At 37.0% G+C, this 22,280-nt stretch overlaps 1 protein-coding gene across 6 annotated transcripts in view; it reads right to left on the bottom strand.

The window, feature by feature from the left end:
- Nucleotides 1-22,280, bottom strand: part of COL14A1 (collagen type XIV alpha 1 chain) — a 114,193-nt gene that overhangs the window by 38,266 nt on the left and 53,647 nt on the right. For all 6 annotated transcript variants that reach the window (XR_011678389.1, XM_071421714.1, XM_071421716.1 and 3 more), the window contains 13 exons: nt 20,875-21,007; nt 19,666-19,737; nt 18,794-18,945; nt 14,910-15,039; nt 13,777-13,899; nt 12,293-12,442; nt 11,542-11,658; nt 9,585-9,731; nt 7,287-7,361; nt 5,803-5,942; nt 4,499-4,622; nt 2,812-2,955; nt 700-864 (listed from right to left, as the gene is read on the bottom strand). Coding sequence is in view for 5 of the 6 variants with exons in the window: in XM_071421714.1 (XP_071277815.1) it covers nt 700-864; nt 2,812-2,955; nt 4,499-4,622; nt 5,803-5,942; nt 7,287-7,361; nt 9,585-9,731; nt 11,542-11,658; nt 12,293-12,442; nt 13,777-13,899; nt 14,910-15,039; nt 18,794-18,945; nt 19,666-19,737; nt 20,875-21,007 (1,672 nt within the window). In the remaining variant the exon portion in view is untranslated. The remainder of the gene's footprint in view (nt 1-699; nt 865-2,811; nt 2,956-4,498; nt 4,623-5,802; nt 5,943-7,286; nt 7,362-9,584; nt 9,732-11,541; nt 11,659-12,292; nt 12,443-13,776; nt 13,900-14,909; nt 15,040-18,793; nt 18,946-19,665; nt 19,738-20,874; nt 21,008-22,280) is intronic.

Here is a 22,280-nt window from a genome sequence, read left to right as displayed (position 1 = left end):
TTAGCTTACCAGCTCTGACAATTCAGAGTCTCATGAAAACTCACAGCCCTGTGCACAAGGACTCCTTACAATCACAAATAGTTCATATCGGCCACATCAGTGCCTGCTTCTTGGCTTATACAAAAGGAAATACATTGTGGGCACACACCTAAAAGCATGTGAATTAATGACCAATAATCATTCAGTGTTGCTCTGGAATGTCTATTCCTTAATTTTCATGAAGAGATGGAAGTGTGGCTTTCTCACAGACTTCAGAATTCGAGTGTGTTTTATGCTTTTCCTTAGGCTACAACTCATCTACTTTCGTAACAAAAATGTTAATGATTGGATCTCTATCAATAAATAAACCATGTGACTTGAATATGAAAGAATGTAGCTAGCAGTACTCTTACAGAGGGTTAAAGTAGCCTAGAAAATAAAATAAAATTATCTTTTATGATTCTGAAATGTCAACAACATCTGAAATGAGTTTCTGACAACCAGTGGCTGTATTCTGGCTTTATAGAAACAACCATTAATTATTTTGAAGTCACAAAACCTTCATTTCCCTTATCTTCTGCGGAAATACGTTAGAATTATAAAGTCAGCAGTAAATTATCTTAAAAAGATCAAGAATTTGTCTTAATAGAAAATTAATAGTTACAATCTTCCCAGTATTTACAGTTATTTTAGAAACAAACATAAATCAAAATGGCTAACTTGCTGATGCAGTTTCACAAACAAAAGTGATCAGCTCATCTTCAATCTTTGTAAAGGCATCAAAGTCATCCACGAAGAAGACATGTCTTTCACTGGGCTTGCTGCCAATATTAACTAACTCTGAATAGTCAGCATCAGCCACGCCAATAGCAAAAAAGGTAAACCCTGTAAAACAAAAAAAGAACACTCCCATGAGTCATTCATTTTGAGAGTGGAAATACAATATGACCATAGCTGTATTTGCACTGACTCCTTTCCTGATTAAACAGCAACTTGGACATTTAATTATTACCCTATAGCATGGGAAAATTCACTTATGTAATCTAAAATAGGAGTAAAACATTCTCTGTGAAATATTTCTTCTGGCTATTTATGTTTAATTAGTTAAAGTTAAACCTTAAGTGTTTTCTTGAAGATGTAGGACTACTCAATAGTTTAAAGTTTTAGCATACATTTAAATACTTTTTAAATTTAATGCTATACTCTATTACACAAAAATAGCCATGTATCAAGTACAGAATAAATAAAAAGTGGAGAAATTAATTTCCTGCAGGTTCTTTACAGATTTTTTTTGTGCCACATGTTAGTACATATATTATTTCAAGGCACTGCTGCCTCATGAGAGAACACTGAAATAAATGCATTATCATTTCATCAGCAATTTAACTGCACTGGTTGCACTGTTCTATATATTTAGCATTAATATTTTTCAAAATATGAGCCTGAATTAAAGGATTTAAATCAAATGGAAACGGTACCCTACATGTTTCAGGAGCAACAAAAGAGCCATAATTTTTCAATGTTTTCCTTTCCATAAGAGATGAAGGAAAAACCTCTCTTCATCAGGCTGAATATAGTTGGTGGATATGTTGTTCTAGCATGGCTCAGTCACAAATTTCTTCCAGTCAAGCAATATTATCTTTAAGTTTGAATTAGGACCAGGGGCATTCATCACCTTCTGCAGAGCTTTAAGCATAACAAAACTTTGACTTAATACATTATAACAATATCTTCATGTCTCATCCAAGATCAGCACCTCTTTGTGTCTCTCCATCACAAATGCCCATCAGTACCTGCTCCAGCCTATCTGCAGCCTCACTGTGCAGCACACTCCAGGGAAAATGGGAGAGGGGAATTTGTGTGCCACATCCCAGCAAGTGAACCCTCTCAGAGTGCCATCTTCTCTGGAGGCCATTCCCAGCCCAGGAGCTGACAATGTAACTGCAAGACTTACCTGAGAGATGAATATTTTCTGTTCAGTTTAGACACAAGCTCCAATTTATTCACAAATACACAGTTTTCTTAACTGCTACTTAAAACAGGTCATGCAAGCCCACTATTTTGTCATCTGTGTTATTGATGAAGCCCCTATGCTCAGCATCTAGCAACAAAACAAGGAGGCAGCCAAGCTGGACAACTACATTTGGTTTCAGAAATCAGTGAACTACACTGGGAACTTCATGGCTGTCAAAGCTAAAAGCAAATAAAAGGCACAAATGTAATTTCTCTTCAGGTCACCTCACATTAAAAGGAAGATAGTTTTTTTCTTCCATCTTTTGGTTTTGTATCAGGTGGCACACTGTGCCCCCTTTGGTTTTGGTACAAATTTGGCACAACAATTAATCCATTTACACTTAGACTCACAACATGGTGTGGCTGCTTAAAGCTCTAAAATTGAAGATTTTAAAGAAATTGCTAGAGGTAATTTGTGTAACATGAGAGCAAGTCAGAAACAGTGTAAGAATTTTCAATGGACCTTTTGTGTAGAAAACAAAATAGTTCAATTTGCTCATAACCACTAGACTACACTTTATAGATGATAATCCAGATTCTCAGGATCATATTCCCCAACTTCTTCATTCTGGGAGCAATTCCATTAACTCATACATGATATTAGCACTGCTGCCAAAATGAAAAATAATTCCATTAATCACTCAAATCATGAATATCCAGAATCTAATCATATCCTAGTGATATTCTGTGTTTTTCAGCAATTTCTGTTTTCTTTAAAACTGGAGCAAAGGCTATCCTTACCTCATGCCCACACCTACTTAGATGCAATTAATGAAAAACAAAGAACATGTGAGTTGTTTTTAAAACCACACAATTTACCATCTAGTTGCATTTCTCTGGAGACTTTGTTCACATCATCCTGTGATCGCCCATCAGTGATGACAACCAAGACCTTTGGAATGCCCCTTCTCATGCCTGCCTCTCCTGTAAATAACATTTCTCGTGCATGTTTAATGGCTTTGCCTGCAACACAAAAATTGACATTGACTGTGATACAAATCCCATTTCTATTGGCTTCTCATATCACATGTTACACATACATAAAAAGAAAAATCTGTTGTGTCCTCAGTAGTCTGTCAGTTTATTCATTCTGTATTTGTTAAAATCAAGACTTAGAAAAGTTTGATTTTGACCATAACGTTTCAAGTTCCGACAGCTTCGGCTCTCTGTTTTTCAATCCAGAAGGGGAAGATCATGAACATGATTTGTGTGGGTGTCCTGGGTTCAGCTGGGATAGGCTTAATTTCCCTTTTTTTTGCTGGTGCAGTGCTGAGTTTTGGACTCCATTTGAGGCTAATGTTGATAATGATGTTTTGGTTGTTGCTAAGCTGTGCTTACTCTGAGTCAAGCACTTTTCAGTGTCTCACTCTCTGCCCCTGAGCAGCTGCACAAAAGGACTGGAGGAGAGTGTACACAGGACAGCTGACCCAAACTGGCCAAAGGAATACCCCATACTATGGAACATCCTGCCCTGGTATAAACTTGGGCAGTTGGCCAGGAGGGCCAATCCCTGCTCTGGCATGGGCTGGCCATCAGTGATGAACAACCATACTAAGCATCATCTCTTATTCTTGGGGTTTCTCTCCCTCTATTTGTTATGCCGCTTTTTATTACTATTACTATCATTGTATTTTACTTTATTTCAACCATGAAACTGTTGTCTCAGCCCACAGGCTTTACCCTTTTCTGATTCTTCTCCCCTTCCCACCAGGGCTAAGGGTAGGCAGTCAGTGAGCACTGTGTGGTATTTAGCTGCTGGCTGGGTTAGAGATAACAAAACTTTCCTGTTCTGGATTGTAGGGCACTGTCTACATTAACAACTGAGACTGTCATTGTAGTAAATGGAAAATTATTTTGATAATGCTGAAAGGAGATGCAATGCAACAGCTGTGAGAAATTCCTGTGAAGTCTGAAAATAATAAAACATAAGGTTTCTAACTGAAACAGATTTTAACCCTTTCAACCCTCATCTATAATTTCTTTATATCAGCAAGCTATTTTAAGGGATAAATAAAAATGCAGCCTTAACAAACATCTTTCCCCATCCCAATCTTAAACATCCCACAGAGTCCTAACTGTCCTGGCTTATACCCAAACAGACACTCCACTCTCTCCAGTTTTCTACATGCTCTGCAAGCTCCCTCCCACCCTCTCCCCTTTATCACTTTCCTGCTCACTTGCCAAGCTGATTTCATATTACTCCCCATTCCACCTTCCAATACCCCCAAATTAATTTGCTTTAAGCCCTCCTGCCCCTCTCCCTGCCTCCCTGATCCTTGTTATCACTATTGGTCATGGGGTCAATATGCAGCAGAGGGGCTGAAGTGTGTAAATTACAGATTACAAAGACTTTCTAATTTCAGAGCCCAACCCTTCATCTCCAGTGTGGAGACAACATGCTATTACTGGTTTTGCAGTGATTAATTAAACCATTTAGCAAATGAGAAAGAAATACTGTTTAGAGAAGCAGGGGAAAAATCTGCATTACAATCTCATCCTTTCTCACCTGTTTTTGTATTTCCTCCTTTGTAGGCTATTTGCTGAATAGCTTCAAGAAGAGTCTCTTTTGTTCTGTATGCATTCAATTTAAATTCTGTCCTGGGATCATCACTAAACTGAATTATTGCCACCTGTGCACATAGAAGATGTTCATTACAAAAGCACCACCCACTGCGTGAGCAAAAAGTAAGTGAATTTGACCACTTAAAACAAGGATTTATCTTGTAACTTTGCTTCATCTTTAAATTGAAGCCAGACTTTTTTCTCTTTAAAAAAGCTTTCAGTAAATAAAGTTCAATTTTACTCTGCAACTTTGGCAACCATCTAACACTTTCTGGTTTCATTTTGCAGCAAACAAGATGAGAGCAGTAATACCCACTTTGGCAGAAGCACTCTCAGTTGAGCCCAAAAGCAAAATCCTGGTTACAGCTGCTCACATGTGTACAGTTACTCATACTCAGAACTGCTGGGACTTAATTCAGTCTCCATGAATTAATAACTGCACATAAGTAACTTAAGCTAGGGAGCAAGAAAGATTCAGGAATATATTTTGAAATATTGCCTCTGTCAAATGTGACATTACTGAGTTAAGATCCTGTATTACAATACTGTACACTAAGCCCCTACAACTCACAAAGCATATATTGATCTTCATATTGCATAAGTGGTGCCCCTGATTTCAAAGGAGCTATTATGTTTAAATTTGTGTTTCTGAAGCACCATTAATTATATTCTGGAAAAATAGCTGTATAGCAAGAAACAGTAAAAACTAAGTATTCTTCAGGGTTTGGACAAGTTAAAACTAATTTCCAATGAGATCCTAAACCCCATTTTATACAGGTAACATTTAAAGCAGTAACATATTTGCCAATAATATGTTCTGGAGCACCTCTCTAAACAAATATATAAATGGAACAATCATTGCAAATTTTATTTCAAGCACTGTAGATTCTGTAGAGTGTGTGATTCAAAATAACAGAACCTTTAGTTTTCCTTATCAAAGCCATTTTTAGCTTATTTATAAATAAACACTACAATGAGTACCAAAAGCATGAACAAACTTAAATGTCATTTGAATTAGAGGAGACTGAAATGTTACTTAGCCCTCATGCTACAAAAATTTATACTGAGAATTTTAACATATGGTGTGCATAAAAAGATATTGAAAAAAGATACTGACCTAGAGCATATTTTATATTTTCGCTGAACTGTGAAATGATGTCAGTTACTTCTTGATTCATTTCACTTCTGGTCTAGTCTAAAATACCCTGTCAAGTCCATGCACCCTCCATCTCTGCACACATTGATTACCTGTGTTCCATCACGACCAATCTTATCCAAAGCTCCAACAGTGCTATAAAGGAAGTTAATTATCTTATTGAAATTGTCATCTCCAATACTCCATGACCCATCTACCAGGAATGCCAGATCAGCTTTGGCTGCTTTGCACACTGAGGAAGAAAGCAAGAATTTTGGAATTAGAGCAATGCCTCAACTCAAAAATCTCAAAAATCACTTAAAAATGCAACCATCATGAAAAGACCTTATTTAATATTAGTTAATACATGCTAGCTCAATGTTAGCTTCAGTCAACAGACCTGTGGGCATTGACCTCAGTGCAGGTGTAGAACCAGCTGAGCTCTGCAAGGGAGAATTGTCTGCACCAATAGATCCTACCACAGAACACACTTAAATGGTTCTTTAAAGTCTGGCTTATCATTTCTATTTTTATTTAGGTTTTTAAGTAAACTCACACATGAACTTATACAATGTAAACTCCTAGCATGACACAGTAAGCAAGATGACAGAATTTCAACTGTGGAGGTTCCCACTGGGAAAATCCATTCATAAAGTTACCCTAAGGTCTGCAGTGTCTAATGCACTTCAACTGCACTGTGCAGGAGCAATGAAGGTTTCACCCATCTCATCTGATTCCAGCACATTCTTATGCAAAATGGCCTGCAAGAGCTGTACACTGCTCACACTTTTTGGGAAGTTGCTCACTCTTTCATGGGAACTGGGAACCTTCAACCCTTCACAGAAATCCAAGTCTATTGCTTGGGGTCAGAAGTAAACTGTCTCAAACCAAAGTTATGTTTTTCAACATATTTCATCTTCATATTTCATCTAAATCCAGAGAATAGGACAAGAAGATATAAACCTGTATTTTTATTTTCTGTTAATTACTCCTTGGATAACAAAACCCCCTCATTATCTGCTCCTATGGAGTTCTAAACACACATTTAAGGTCTTTTTTCCCTGTGCTTGTGGGTTAAATTCCCAATTTATACATGTCAGTTTGGTCCACAGACTTCAAGCTGATGTATTTGATCCTCAGTCTCCACCAATAATGCTCCTCTCACAGAAATATTATAAGCATCTGTACAAAATACGATGCATTCAAATAATAATAAAAGGATGTCTGCATTTAAAGAGGAGAGTCTGAATAAGGCCCATACTTTTCACATTACCTAAAATAGGCATACTTAAAAGTAATGCTGCTTTTCAAGTTTAATTATCCTAGGATGTCTGCTTCAGTTGCAAAATGTGTATGGTTTAGGAGGTTTGGAAAAAGGAAGTGTCACATATATTAACCACCCTTTCAGCAAATCTTAACAGTACAACAATGATGTCAGATTTTTGGCTCATTAAATTTAGGCCAGCTGCCTTAACAGTGTTTCTACAGCAAATGTCTTGTGAGATCTGCTCCCCATAGGTCTAAAATACCATCAGAAGCAGAAAAACATTGCACCAACACTTTAAAATTACTAGAAACTCACACATGTAGCACTTACCCTCTTTTGCAGGTGGGATTGTAGGTGGTGGAGGTGGTGTTGAAGGTGTTGTTGGTGGTTGAGTAGGAAATGGTACTGGAGAATAAAAGAAGGAATATTCAAACATACCTAAAAGCCCAATATCTTTAATAAACAGCATTTTCTACTCATCTCCACATGAAAAAAATTCATTATCCCTAATCCACTAGTTATGCAACTGGAGATAAATGTGGTGAGTGCACAAAAGAAGTATCACCTGAAAGAGAATATTACTAATGCAAAACAATTAATGGCTGTATGTGCAGTATGAATGATACAAGAATACAACTGAACCACTATTGGAACTGCCCCTTTTTGAGATCCTCCAGTGTAGCAGACCATGTGCCAGCACTATTCTTGACCTAAAATCCATAATTTGTTTTGAAAAAGGTCCATGTCTTTTTCTTTTCTCAGCAAAAGTCCTCAGTAACAGAAAGTAGGTCTTTAGTCACTCTGGAAGGAAGATTAGTGAAAATTAGTCCAAAATGCAAAGACAGAGAGGAAAAGCAAGCAAGTGCCTGCACTCAAAGCAGATCACAGTCTTCCCTGGTGAAGACTTTTTTGAATTTCGTCAAAGACCTTGTTATGCATCCAGACAGAAACACAGCTCTGACCCCAATTCTGACAGGACTGTGGCTCTGCTGCCTGCAGCAACTTCTACTAAAGTAGCTTTATAGTTTCTGAAAGTGTCCCTCACTCTTCTCCTGAAAATTGACATTGGAATTTCAACCTTGCAGAGACGTAGGTGAATATCCAATTACTGATTGACAGCTTTTCTGAATGCAACAGCTTTATTTAGCACCTTTCAAGACAGCCCAGCTGACCTCTCAGAGATAAAATGCACATGCTTTGACTTCCAAAACTCTACAGGAGGAAAAGCTTCCACATTCATCCAAGGGGTTTTTTTACCCCTATTTTTATTCAATGCATTTAGAATAAGAAGCCACAGGTGACAGAACATCAGTCCTCCAAATCTAAACTTATTTGCTGTAACGCCTAAGTTACATTTATAGGCAATGGAGAGTGTTAGATATGGCAACCTGAGAAAAGGAGCCTACATTTGGGAAAGCTCAGTGCAGACAGGATTCACTACATGTCCCCATCCCACTGTAGCTGATGGGGGTTTTCCCAGTGGCTTCAGCAATAGAAAGGGCTGGGACTCTGAAACACCTACCCAGAAGTAGTGCCCAGGACCTCCATGGCCACAGCAACCCAGGACCAGACCCATGAAGAAAGGGTCACAGCGCCTGTAAGGTGACTTGAAAGGCTGCTCTCAGCACCAAAGAGATGCAGGTCACCCTGAAGACTGTTTCCCTTTTTAAAGTGAGACAATAGTTTATACAATTTATCAGAAACCATAATTCTCAAATGGACATATGGGCCAAGGTATGCTCTTCCTCATGTCTCCTAGCTCCCTGACCTGCAGAGCACACTAAACACAATTCCCCAAAAAGCAGGAGAAGCTTGGCTTTAAGAGAATGAGCCCTGGGCCACGAAGAACTGGGGTCATGCACATGTGCAAGCTTTTCCTATGTGAAACCACAAATGTGGGAGGAAAAGAAGAAAATTAGAAACACTTTATACCCTGAGAGAAAGGGAACAGTATTGTGGTGTATAGCAATATACTGTGAGAAGACAGGTAATGCTGAGATTGGAAATGGGCTCAAAGAAAGATAAAATATTCATTCTAGTAGTCCCATGTTTTACTTCACAGTATTTTGAATTCATGACAGCAGGATCTTGCCTTCATAAATAGCTGTGAGTTTTTTTTTCCTTTTTGCCTGTCTTCTATTACTACTAATAATAATTAAAAAGTCTGGTTGGTTGGTTGGTTTGTTTCAAAACACTTAAATAAATTGGGTTTTGAGGTCCCATTTAACTGTAAATTATTCAAACACTAGTTAATTTTACTGAACAACAAGAGCTGCAGGAACAAAACTTTCTCTGCTTACCCATTTTTCTGTATTTTTTCCCCCAAAGTAATAGATATTCAGAGTATCCCATAGTGGGACTTTTTATGAAGAAAACGAAACCATCCTCCCTGTGTCTTTCTCATTAGAAGTCCAATAGAGTTGCTGAATGTGACTTAAAAATTACTTCATAGCAGTGGTGTAAGAATCCTGCACATCTGTGGAGGAGTCACAATGTACTTGAAAAATCAATAGCTCAGCTAAAGAAAACTGTGCAGGAATAGCACATGTGTGGGCAAAGGGCAGAGCACAAGAAATACAATTGAGCATTATTGCTGCTGGCTGAACTCTCTCTCCTCTGTTTACTCACACGTTGTCTCCGTGATGCTCACAGCAGGGCCCTCCAGCTCCTGAAGCTGTGTATGAACACTGACTTTATATTTGGTTCCAGGAACCAGCTCAAAGAAACAATGTCGAGGTGTCCCTCCACCAAGATTTACTTCTTGCTTTTTTCCATCTGGAATTACAAAAGAAACTATGAAAACTTTTTTTTTTTTTTACTGTTTTATTGAATAATGTGATTAAAATCATAAATAAGAAGAGAACATAACGGCACATGAAGGGTAAGAGGTTGGCATAAGTTAATAAACTACATGCTGCCTTACTTTTGGAAATTGACCTCTGTGCAGAGGTCTCTAACATTTCATTATTCATACTAAGTAGGAGTTGAGGAATGTGTCAAACATCTTCAGGAAAAAAAGATTAATTTTGCCCCATGCACTGAAAGCAATAAAAATCACTAACACTGTCATGAACAGGCTTTGGATATGGTCCTAAATTATGAGAGTCTAACTAGGAATTGTTGCATTATGTAATTCTATGGCATCCTTTGTCTATGCCTCTGGTTCTCAGCATACGTAATGTGCTTGGTCACAACAAAAGAGACTGAACTAGATATCATATTCCAGCTTTCCCTAGTAGCCACTTGGCAAGATGGTTAAGGAATAGTATTTACAGGGTTCCAAAACTGATTCTGCTAAATTCTGAATTGGAAGATACATTGACAATAGAAAAAGGCTGGGTACTGGAAATAGCATAAGGCATGTTTTAATAACAAGAAAAACTTTATCACCATTTAAAATCTGCATCAGGAAGAAGTGAAATACAAGCAACTGATCTCATACTTTACAGAGTATATAAAAAATGACAAACAATCATTCAGTGCTTATCAGGTGTTACACTAGTATAAAAATATTTGATCACTGCCTGAACCAGACACACACCTGATTTGACAATCAAGTACCTTCAGGATAAATATTAATAAGAAAGATTTGTTCACACTCTGGGTTGTTCTGCTTGCATTTAGGTGCTTTCAGCTCAGTTAAAACAATTCTGGCAGTTCTACATGAAGAAAGTAGGATGTTGGCTAGCTCCCAGATGAGAGGGATGTCTGTGCTGGCTCAGGCAAGCCAAGATCTCTGCTTTCTGAATGGCTTGTCTGTATTTCATGGCTTCAAATAAACCTTATCACCATCCACTTGCCATTCCACAAAAAGGTCATGCCTTTTTTGCCACATGATCAGGGTTACTGTCCATGACACCTTTAACACAGCCCATTAACTGCACTTGTCTCAAGTTATCCAAGGTTTTCATTTGCTGCCGGTCAGAAGACCGGGGGTGTCTGCTTGGGATAAGAGAGTTGGTCTGCACAAACAGTGACAAAATGCCTTCTGGCCACACCTGAGAATCAGTGAGGCTGAAGAGGCTGTAATTTACCCTCTATATGCACTGTGCTAAAAGCATCAAGACTCCTTGTGTGACTGCACAGCATGGTGTCATGTTTATCCGTATGAGTGACATTTCTACTATAAGCTACAAAGAAGCATCAATAGAATGAGAACAAAACAAAACTGGACATTGTTCTGATTCTGTGGGCATGGTCTGGATTCCTTCAGAGCTTTTCTGCCCTCTTCTCCTGTCTATCCTAACCATACAGAGTACTGCCTGTGGTATATTTACTAACTTTGATGTACTCAGTTCATCCTTATCCATCTTTTGTTCCTCACAGCAGTGAAAAACTCAGATAATCACCTTTCTTCTACTGATAGATCGAAGTCTCTGGCATAAAATGCACAAACTATCAATGTGTTTGACATAAAAGGACAGGGATGCTACTCCATTCTGAAACTGTCAGGGTGCACACACCTTTCTTCTGTCCATCATTTCCAGTATTTCAGGAGCCAGACTACAGGTCTAACTGCAATTTCTATGCAATTCAATTCTCTGGATGGGACTGTAGCTGCATACCAAATTATTTAGTAACTTACCCTCGAGTGACTCTATAACTACCCTGTAAGCAGTGGCATGTCTGTGGAGCTGCCACTGAGCACACAGGCTTGTCATGCGGACTTGGTAGGAATCCAAATTCGTCACACCCAAATACACTGAAAATTAAATTTTAAAAAAATCAGTTTTATACCTCTAATAAGACATACAAGAAAAAAATGACAAAATTATTACAGTGAAACAAGTCCCAATTCATTTTTAACAAATAATGTCCATAGCGGCTTTAAAAAAATCAAGAAAATCTAAAAGAAGGATTTTAAAAAGTAGTGAAATTTAAAAACAGAAGTTTAGAACTTTAGGCAATTTACTTAAAACTAAATAATGAACATTACTAAAAAGTTCAGTTATTACAAGTATAAAAGTATCATAATAATAGCAGAATTTCTGTCAAAATCTAATTTAAAATTGAACTTTAGCTATATAAAGAGCAAATAATCATATATATGGACCTAGAAAAAATATACTAAATAGATTTTCATGAAGGAAATTTACATCTACTACTAGGCACATATCTTTTTGGCTAATAAATGGTATCTGCTTTATGATTCCTGTCTTGCTAACGTCCAGCAGAGCACTGAAAAGCCTGGCAGAGTCTCATAGAAAGAGAGATTTTCATTTCAGGAAAACAAAGTAAAGTCTTCCACGTGAAAATTTATGCAGGGAGCTGCAGAAAGCCACAGTTGTAAGGAAAACCAACTTGTAGAGATCTGAGCAGCATGAAATCATTCTTACAGGTTTTGGCCACGCCTGTTAGGGCATCACTGAAGCCTGTTGAGTATGAAGCAAATACTTTAACACTGTACTCCGTTCCACTGAGGAGATTTAGAATGAGAATAGTATTAATATCATCCCCTACAAAGGTCTCCAATGCAGGACCAGGAGCTGCAAAATATGAAATAAATTAGAAAATCATTTGCTCATCCACTAAATAAGAAAAAATTACAAGTGTTCATAAAGTTACTATTTTATGCCTTTTTTTTTTTAACCATACACAAATGCAAAGACATTCTCCTCAATCCTTGCATGGAAAGAAGACACAACAAACACACAGGAAATTCAGCAGTGGGATTCATTAAGGCAGAGCTAGACACTGGCATCTGTTAAAACCCTTTTGTTCTGCTTCAGTGACTTACTACTGCTCTAAAGAGGCAGCCAAATATCTCCCCAGTTTGATTGTGTGCCAGGACCAACAGGGGGGACAGCAGATGCCAGCCAGCACTACAGTCACTCAGGGCTTCTTATACAACAGCATCATTTAATACTATGCAAAAATGATAATGAAAATAGAAAATAATGAAACTTTCCCAGTCAGAATCACAAACAGCTCCTTCATCACCTCCCCTAGTTGTTCTGGATACACTTCAGAAACCAGGCAGCAGTATTGTCTTTGGACAGTATTTTAGTCCCTCAATGGTCACATATCTGTGATTTGCTGTCAATAGAGGACCCTGTTTTTCTAAAGAAATTTGAAGGATTCTGGATGTCCTGTCTAGCTGCAAAGTACAGGCGGGTAAAGGATGCAGCACACACAAAATGGACAAGGAATGAAATGTCAAGTGTCTGAGAAGAAATGAAAACCTTTTATTGTGAGGGGAAGGAAGTTGAGGAACAGGAGAATACAGAAGAGAGGGACAGGAAAAAGCAGGCATAGTCTCTGAAAGATAGTCATGATAAAATGAAAAAACACAGACTGAAAGAGCTGGGATTAATCAGCCTTAGGATGGGAAGTCTAAGGGGAAATCTACTGCTGCCAACACCTACCTCATGCAAGGTGGTAGAGAAGATACAGACAGAATGTCTTCAGAGGCAAACAGGAAAATGTAGGAGAAAAAAGACAATATTGCAACATGGGAAATTTTTATCATATATTAGCAAAGACACTTCCAGTGACAGTAATCAAAAACTGGGAGAGATGCTTAGAGCAGTTTTAAAATCTCCGTCCTTGGAGATATTATAAATTCAACTGGCCAGGATCCACTGAAACCTGTTCCAAGCTGGCCCTGTTTTGTTCAGGGACGAAGACCAGATGATCTCCAGAGATCCTCTCCAACCTGCATCATTCTGTGATTATTAAACTTTCATATTGAAAAATATGAGGCACCAAAGTTAATAACACTTTCAAGGCTGTAGCTGCAACTGATAGATTTAAGGAAAAAAATTGAGTGAAAGATGATGTTCAGTCAGAAATAACCCAAAAAATCAGTTGGAAAACTCACTGTTGACAGGTTTGTAGACAACTCTGTAACCCATTGTTGCTGAAGGTGGGGCATCCCAGCTGATACGTAATCTGTTGTACCACTCATCTGAGACACGCAAATTCCTAGGAGCAGACAGGGGCACTGAAAAGAAACCAAACTGAGATTTTACAAGTTTATCTCATACAAGCGTACGCAGAAAAATCAAGCTATGCAAATAAAAAGAGTGTGATACCCATTACTCTCAGATTTACATGTAAAATTATCAGGATGAAACTCTTAATAAAATTCATCCTTTGTATTACTCAGTGGATTAACCACAAACTTTAATCAACAAACAATGACTTTTTGAATTAATTCCAAAATTTGTTCCTACATTTCTTTAAAAAAAAAATCTTACTTTTGTTCCCTAAAAATGTAAGGTAATTTAGAGATAATTATACATTATATAGTTTCTTCCAATCCAAGTGCACTAATGTATAAATCATGCTCTTTTGAACACTTAATTCTGTAGAATGAAATCAAAGGACTTATTTACAAGTGATTTAAGGCTCTGCATAAATAGCACTTTAATTAAGACAAGTTATGTAAATTAGGAGAACACTTCAATAAAATTATACTATCATGACCACAAGTGCACAATGAAAGGATTTTTTTACAATATACAGTAGAGAGGAAGTTTAAGCTACAGCTGAGTAATCTTTTGGTACTTGGTCAGAACTCTGGAGATAATGCAATCACTTTTTATAAAAAGTTCATCAGCATTTAGAAAGCAATGATCTCACACAAAAGAAGATCTAACAGTACAATAGTTGGTTTGATACCATCTCAGCAAGCTTTGTTTACTTTTTTTCTGTATTAGTTGGCTTGCCCTTGGTGGGCTGGTTATCAAGCATTTGGCAGTTCTATTACTGAACAAGTTTCTGCAAACTCAGAGTATTTGAAAATAAAATACAGCTTGTCTTTTAGAAGAAACCCATTGTTTATAAATCAATCAACTGAGATTAATTTAAAGTTCAAGTCATATAAATCATGCAAAATAAGCCCACATTTATACTAAAATACATTCCTACAGCCAAGGAAAAAAGGCCACAAAGAGTAACTCTTTATTCATGCACATCCTGGCCAAATACAGTCGGAAAGTTTGTACTTACAAGTTTTGCCAGGAGCTGAGACACTGACTCCCTCCCCATCAGAATAGATGGGGGTTACAGTGACTTTGTATTCTGTATCAGGCAGCAGAGGGTGAAGCAGAAGAGTGTTTTGTCTGCCGGGCACCATTACCTGGAGGGTCAGAACATGCAGAAACAATCAAGCTTAATGACTAGAGACAAACAACTTTATCTTGCATAGTCTCTGACAACACATTCCACTAGCATTGCTGTATAGCTTGCATTTTCAAATATTATCGATACTCTACAGTAAAATAAAATCACTACACTATCCATCCTTTTAACAGATCTACCATTATACCAAAACAAAATAAAGGAAATGTTCCTAGGAGATAACACTGTTTTATATTAAACCTATGAGACACTACAGGTCCATAACCCATTGGTATTGTTTGGATCAGAAATACTTAAACTATTTCACTGTATAGACAAAATGCATCCTCTTGATGTATAAATTCTGGACCTACTTAGATTTTCTGAAGCTCAGTAATAAAGACTGATTGCTTTGTTCTCTGGAGACAAAAAATCCTCCTTCCCTGGGAGGAAGGGAAATCAGGTTATGAGATCTGGAAGCATTGAACTGAGCAAGCAGGAATAAAAAATGTTTTTCTTGTCTGCATCTGGTCTGGAGACTTCCTCTGGAGAGGAAGTAGGATGGCATCCCACAAATACCAAATTGCCATGAAACCTGGAAGATCTGCCAGAAAAATCCAACCAGCTGGTAGTAGAGCAGCTGTAGAAATTCCTCTGGGAAGTTTTTGTTCTAGAGTACATGCTTCAGCCTGCTGAATTAAGCATAGGGAAAGGTTTCCCTATAAGCAGCTAGTTCTAAAACTCTTCAATAGATTATTTTATTTTAGCCAGAGCCTCAAAAACCAGTATCACAATAATGGTGGCAGGAGTGCCAATCAAAGCCTTGCAATTGCTTAACTTGCCAGTAAAATTTAATCTCAGAGAGCCTCCAAAGCCTGTATGGGATCCACTTACATCACATGGTATAGGCATGGTAAGAAAGAAAAACTAGTCCTATGTTTCCTGTGCAGAGATCTGTGCTCTGAAGTGATGCTGTTGGAAGCAAGTCCCAAGGTCTGTCATCACATTTTGGACATTCCCTGGCCCATGTCCATTGTGTGAATCTGTCACCTGAGCCAGCAACTACACAGATTTGGCAAGAAGTTGAGAGAAGCATAAGCCCTTTAAACTCGTGGGGGAAAAGCAGAAAATAGGTCTATAAAAGGGTTTTGTTGTTTCAAAGAAGACTGATGCATGTGATGATGGCAAAGGTTTGAAGAAAGGTCTCACCAGTTTCACACTCCAAGATACATTCAAACTACTTCTAGTTTTGGCAAGTGATACAAAGAAGGAAATTTATCTAGTGCACCCAGGTGTTGAGACTCATCAAAGTGCTTCATTCTTTGATCAAAACTGAACTAAAAGCATTAATAAATATTCTTGAAAGATTTCCACATTCCTCTTCCATACACATGCATTCAAAACACACAAACTAAGTTTCTGAAAAAATCCAATCCAACTAATTTTTTTAGTTTTTAGAGCAGTGGATGCAAGCATTGAGAACTCTCCTCTCCACATGTGCATAATCTTCCACAGATCAATATAACTTTCAGCAGTGAGAAACATTTTTGGCTTTAAAGAAAAAAAAGAAAATTGATCTTTCCAGTATGTACAGCACGCCCAAGAACACACATGCAATTTAGAGCTTGACCCCTCTGTATTCTATTACATTTTCTAGTCCCTGATTTTCAGCCAATTGCATCAAGAATTATAAAGCTTATTAATATTTTTATGGAAAGGGAGGAGTAACTGAAACTTATATCACTGAAATCAGAGCCAAAAAACTTAAGTACTCACCACAGAACTGTCACGCCATAGTACATGTAAGCCCAAATTCCACAAAACCTTTGATTTCTGCCTAAAAAATATACTAAGCATAGAAACACTCCGCTAAAACTGAACATCTGTGTTGTTTTATTGACATCTGTTGTGTACCTTTCAGGTGCTTGAAGCCATGTGGAAAAATACACTCCTTCAATTAAAATGTGCCTAATTCTAAGTGTAATCTTACATAAATCCTTTTTCAGTAAAGTATTTATGCACATGATACATTTCAAAGATGAAATGTGGTTAATCTGTTCGCTGAATTGTGACCAAAGATAATAAGGCTTGAGAGTGTACTTAAAATTAAATAATTTATGAGAATAGAGCCAAGATACCTACCTAATCATACAGTTTTATAATTTTATTTAATGAACTTTTGAGTCAGCTGTAATGTCATTTTAATAGTCACAATTTTAATACCTTTCCTACACTTTTAATTTCATTTTAACATAGTAGTCATTGAATACTAAAGCAGAATGACATTTATACCCCCAACTGAGCTAGAGAGGTGAAACAGTGAATCTGGGATCAGAATTTCAGAAAATCTGAGTTATTCTCAGAAGAACAGTACAATTTGTGCCATTATACTGTGCAAGTTTTTCACTTTATCATATGGTATACTAACATATAATTGAGGTAAGATCATAGAGCATGTTTCCTAGTCCAAAAGGATGCCACTACACTGAAAATTCATTTTCAGGTTATAGTTGAATTAGGTGGTTCAAAAGTACATTTCCAGCAGGGTCACAAAAAAGATGAATAAAACTGAAATGGGAAAAGATAGATTCATATTTTCCTAGGAAAAATATATTCTACTCCTTTTAATATTTTTATTGAAATATCCTGATATAGGGATAAAAATGTCAGCTGCTAAATATCAAAAGAATAAAATATTTTTTTAACTGCCCTATGAAAAGAAGTGACTCAAGTGGCAGACACCGAAGGAGAATGATGGGGAATATTTTTTGCATTCTGAGCTGACTAAGGAAATAACCTTGAAATACACAACTTAATCTTTTAAATGTACTTAGAGCCATCCACAAACTTTATAAGAGATTTTGTGGAACACTAATAATACTATGCTACAATACTGCACTACTATACTGCACTACAATACTAAGTTTTCCCAATTTAAAAATAGTTTTTAAAAAAGGTACTTAGCCTAACTGAATTCTGAAAGTATCTCAAAAATTGTGAAGTGTTAAAATAATGGAGCTCAGGCTTCTTTTTTTTTTTTGCAGGGGAGGGTGTGTGTTTTGGTTTGTTTGCTATATGCTCCAAAGAGTACATGCAGTGCTCTTCATTCTTTCAATTATTTTCTGAAGTCTTAATGACCAGAAATTTTTCAGTGTAGGACATGTTTAATCTTGATCATCACATGGTATTGGAAAAATAAAATAAAATTCTCAGGCACTTAGATTAAAAAGTGCTGTCCTTATTGTGACATGTTCAGGTTCATGAGAAGTATGAAAAGTCTGCATTTGAACTTTAATTTCATTGTGAGAAGAGAAGAGAAGAGAAGAGAAGAGAAGAGAAGAGAAGAGAAGAGAAGAGAAGAGAAGAGAAGAGAAAAATTGCTGAAGGAAAAAAAATTGCTTAAGACTGTGAAAATATTTAAGTGTCATTAAAACACAATCTCAGGATAGAAGAATGCCTAGGAGTAAAAAATAAAATTAAAAATAAAAAACCCAACTTGGATGAATTTAAAAAAGGACAGGGAAAAAAAAAGCCAGCTCCTCTTTAACTGTGAGCTCATTAAACATTTGTGTGACTGGGCCTTGATCTGACGTTCGACTGCTGTTGCCTGCAGTGCAGCATGTGCTGTGCAATTAGAACTTTGAGGTTCAAGCTCATAGTAATATCAAACACAGATCCTTTACTAATTGCAACAAAATTGTCATATAAGAAGATATCATTTCTTAGCAATTATTAAAGAAGCTTGTGAAGTCAATAACAAAACTCATACAGACCATTCTTACTGCTTCCTCAGCATGGTCCCCTTCTGCAGTGAGATAGGTCACTCTGAACTGCTGAGCGCTGTAGTCAGAAATGTCCCATGTCACTCTCAGACTTGAGGTTGTTTCATCATCTATAACAAGGTTTCTGACTCCTGTTCTAAAAACTAAATCCAAGAAATATTAATTGATATTTTCTCAATTATATTTTTAGATTTAATATAATTTTTACTTTGTGCTGATTATCATCAAGTAGTGCAAGCTCTCCTGAAGTCATGGTGGCTCTGAAGATCCACAGTTGGGCAAAACCATGTAACTCAGTCATATTTGGGCTTAATAAGACAAAAACTGTAAGCACTTATTAAAAGAATAGCTATCCTATACTTCTATTAACATATAATATCCCATCTGCTTTGTTTTTCTTACTCAGTTCATGGAGCTTTAAAATAATCCAAGCTAGAATGCTACAGAAGAAAAATAACCCAGAAATCTTGTTCCTTAAAAGGCAATTGTCTAATTACAAGAAAAGAAAGAGAACACTCAAAACTAAACAAAATTCTGAAGAGTTCCCAAGCTCACATTTTTAGAGGAAAAGAGAAATTCTAGGTGAATTTTCCAAATCAGTCTCTGTGCTCCTAAGTAATACCACAGGTACCATTCAGAGTCCCCACCCCAAGTCAGGGGTTGGCTCCTCATCCATGCCAGGCCTGTGCAGGAGGCTGGGCACACCCAGAAGGGGGTGCAGAGCAGCACAGTGTGCACCTCTCAGCAGTGACCTGCCTTCCCTTCAGGAGCATCCTCAGCAGGATCCCAGCTCTGCCCCAGCCCTAGGGGTGCCTCAGTGCTCTGCACTCAGCATTTGAACTGCTGGCACTTGCTCTGCTCACCTGCTGTGCTGGGCTCAGGGCTTGTGGCACTGGTGGTGGTCAGTGTGCTGGGCACTGTGGTCGCACTTGCAGCTGAAATACAGGACTCAGTCACTAACAGCTCTACAAAACATGGAAGTCACAATATTCTTCTTGTATGTCTAACTGTGACAATGAAACTGTGTGCTCACACCTACAAGAATCCCACACACTTCAGACATTTCAGAGACTACAAGGGAATTATTCATTTAGTTTACTTTAGGCACATATATTTGCAGGATTAGCATTTAGATCTGCAGATAAGACATAATCATAAACTGTATAATCAAATAAGAATGCATATATTTTCACAAATTTCTGGCTGAACTATACACAATAGACTTCCACTTTGACCATTTGTTAAGGTTGTCAAATTAATTAAACTGAACGTTTTTTAAGAGTGTTTTACTTCTGTCCAAGTAAAAACCAGACATTCAGCAACGCTGGGAAGTATCAGCATCATTTGGATGGGTGTGGGCTTCTTGCTTTAACAGAAAATTTAGAAATAAGCCTGCAGTTAAATGACTAAAAACAAATAAATTTTAGAATTTACACCTAAGAAATAAAGTTTTTTACTTATCCAAGTAATTATTGATAAAAAAGAGCAATCTTCCTGAAATACAGGCCACTGTTTTGATAATAAACTATAAAATAAGCTGGACATGATTATCAAGTTTTATCTTTGTCACTTTCATGTCAATGCCACTGGAGGCCTGCGTAAGCTTTTTGGACCATTATTTAAGCCAAGAATGAGTTCACCTCTAATGACTATAAATTACATAAATAAAAAAGAGTATATTGAAAATGCCCAACAAATTAAGTTCCTGTAAATTTTTAACTTTAAAACATTTAACACACATCCCTTCCAAAATCTAATGTACCTTCTCATAAGGAACCTGTTTCAAAGCCTAAATATTAAAATGTAGGATGGAAGAATATCTACCCAAACCCAAAGGTTATTAATACCACAGGCTCAGAAAAGGAGCCAAACTACTATTTGGATTCAATGTGATCTATCACATAATATTAAATAGGAAAAACAAAAACTAGTCAGGAAAGCCCTGGTGCTAAACCACCACATTCTTCAATATTATAGCTACCCAAGATGAACCATGTTTCATATATAAGGTAGGTGCCTCAAATGTAAATAATTTAAACATTTTTTTAATTACAATCAAGAGTTTTTCTTACACGTAGCTCCAAGAATAGCAACAACTTCGCTTTCACTTTCATCATTAAAAACTGCCAGCAGAGAAACTTCATATTCTGTGTCAGGCAACAGACCCTCTATAACATGACTGTCTGCATCTCCATTTATGACCACCTAAGTTAAACAGCAAGATTGAAGAATATCAGTTCAGCATCTGATTATTTTACAGTAATTGACTACAATGAAAGAATGAAAATAGATTTTCCTTTAAAATAAATTAAATCTATACTCAGTTCTGCCCAAAAATTTATTACTACCACAGAGTACATCTGGAAAAAACACTTAAGAATATTTAAAATGTATAGTATGACGTTTTCCCCAAAAGCTATTTAATTGCTAAAGCTGACCATATGCTTTTTTTTTTGAATCACTACCATTCAAAACATTTATTAATAAAACAACATAACAGGATAGATTAACTTCCATTTATTTGTATTTCTACTATTCAAACATTGTTATGACAAATGCATTCAGTATCTTCCCTGCCTTAAATCTGTTTCAATATCAGAACTGTAATCTCTGTTATGGTTCCACACTTCTGAATGGAACTTGAAAGAACACGTGCTTCAGACTTGAGGATTAGGAGAGATGTGCTGATGATTAGTTTCCTATATGGTTTGGAGTTTTAAATAGTCATTTTCCTCACTTCTAGCTGTGACAGCAGCAGAAGATTGACATGCAATGTAAACTGTAAGTAGGTTTCACTTCAGATTTTTGTGTGTTTCATTTATTTTATTGGAAAGGATAATAACCAGATGGGGAGGAGCTGGAACAAAAGGGACAATAAAACAGAAGGTACAGGAGCCTGAGCAGTAATTCTGGTGAAATGGACTGGCCAGTTTTGGGAATAGTTTTCAGGTTACACAAACTACAATAAAACAACCTTTCTCTGGGTTAACACTGACAAGTTTTGAAAGGTGGTCCCTGCATACTCAACATCAAAGTAGGACTTATAGTGGAAATCAAACAATAGATACGTCCTGTGTAAAATCTGCCACAGAGCTTTGCAGAAATAGTGAATCACACTTCATTTTTTTAACCACCACAGGAGTTTCCTGAGTTGGTCCTGGGGAAAAAGGACCATAGCACAATCACAGATCTTCTGAACTCAAATACAAAAAGAAAAACAGAAAGAAATAAATTGGGGCCATGCCTTCTACTACTATCAAGTAATGAATCAGGCATCCCATGCTGCACACTTTCTGGCACAGATTTTCTTGGAAAATTTCAGGAATAAGCTTTGAGTCAATCTAGCTGTATACTAAGTAGGTGCATGCAGCGCCTTTCTTTTCAACTCCCCAGTGCCTCTAGTTGTGTATCAAATAATTATAAAATATCAATGCATAATTATTCTGTCACAAGTAACTTTGGCATACTTTCTGAAGCA

The sequence above is a fragment of the Agelaius tricolor genome, unplaced genomic scaffold (assembly GCF_023055355.1).
Source record: "Agelaius tricolor isolate 1412-34295 unplaced genomic scaffold, bAgeTri1.0.p SCAF_2, whole genome shotgun sequence".
NCBI lineage: Eukaryota > Metazoa > Chordata > Aves > Passeriformes > Icteridae > Agelaius > Agelaius tricolor.
The sequence above is the reverse complement of the archived record's forward strand: the minus strand, read 5'-3'. Positions and strand labels throughout refer to the sequence as shown.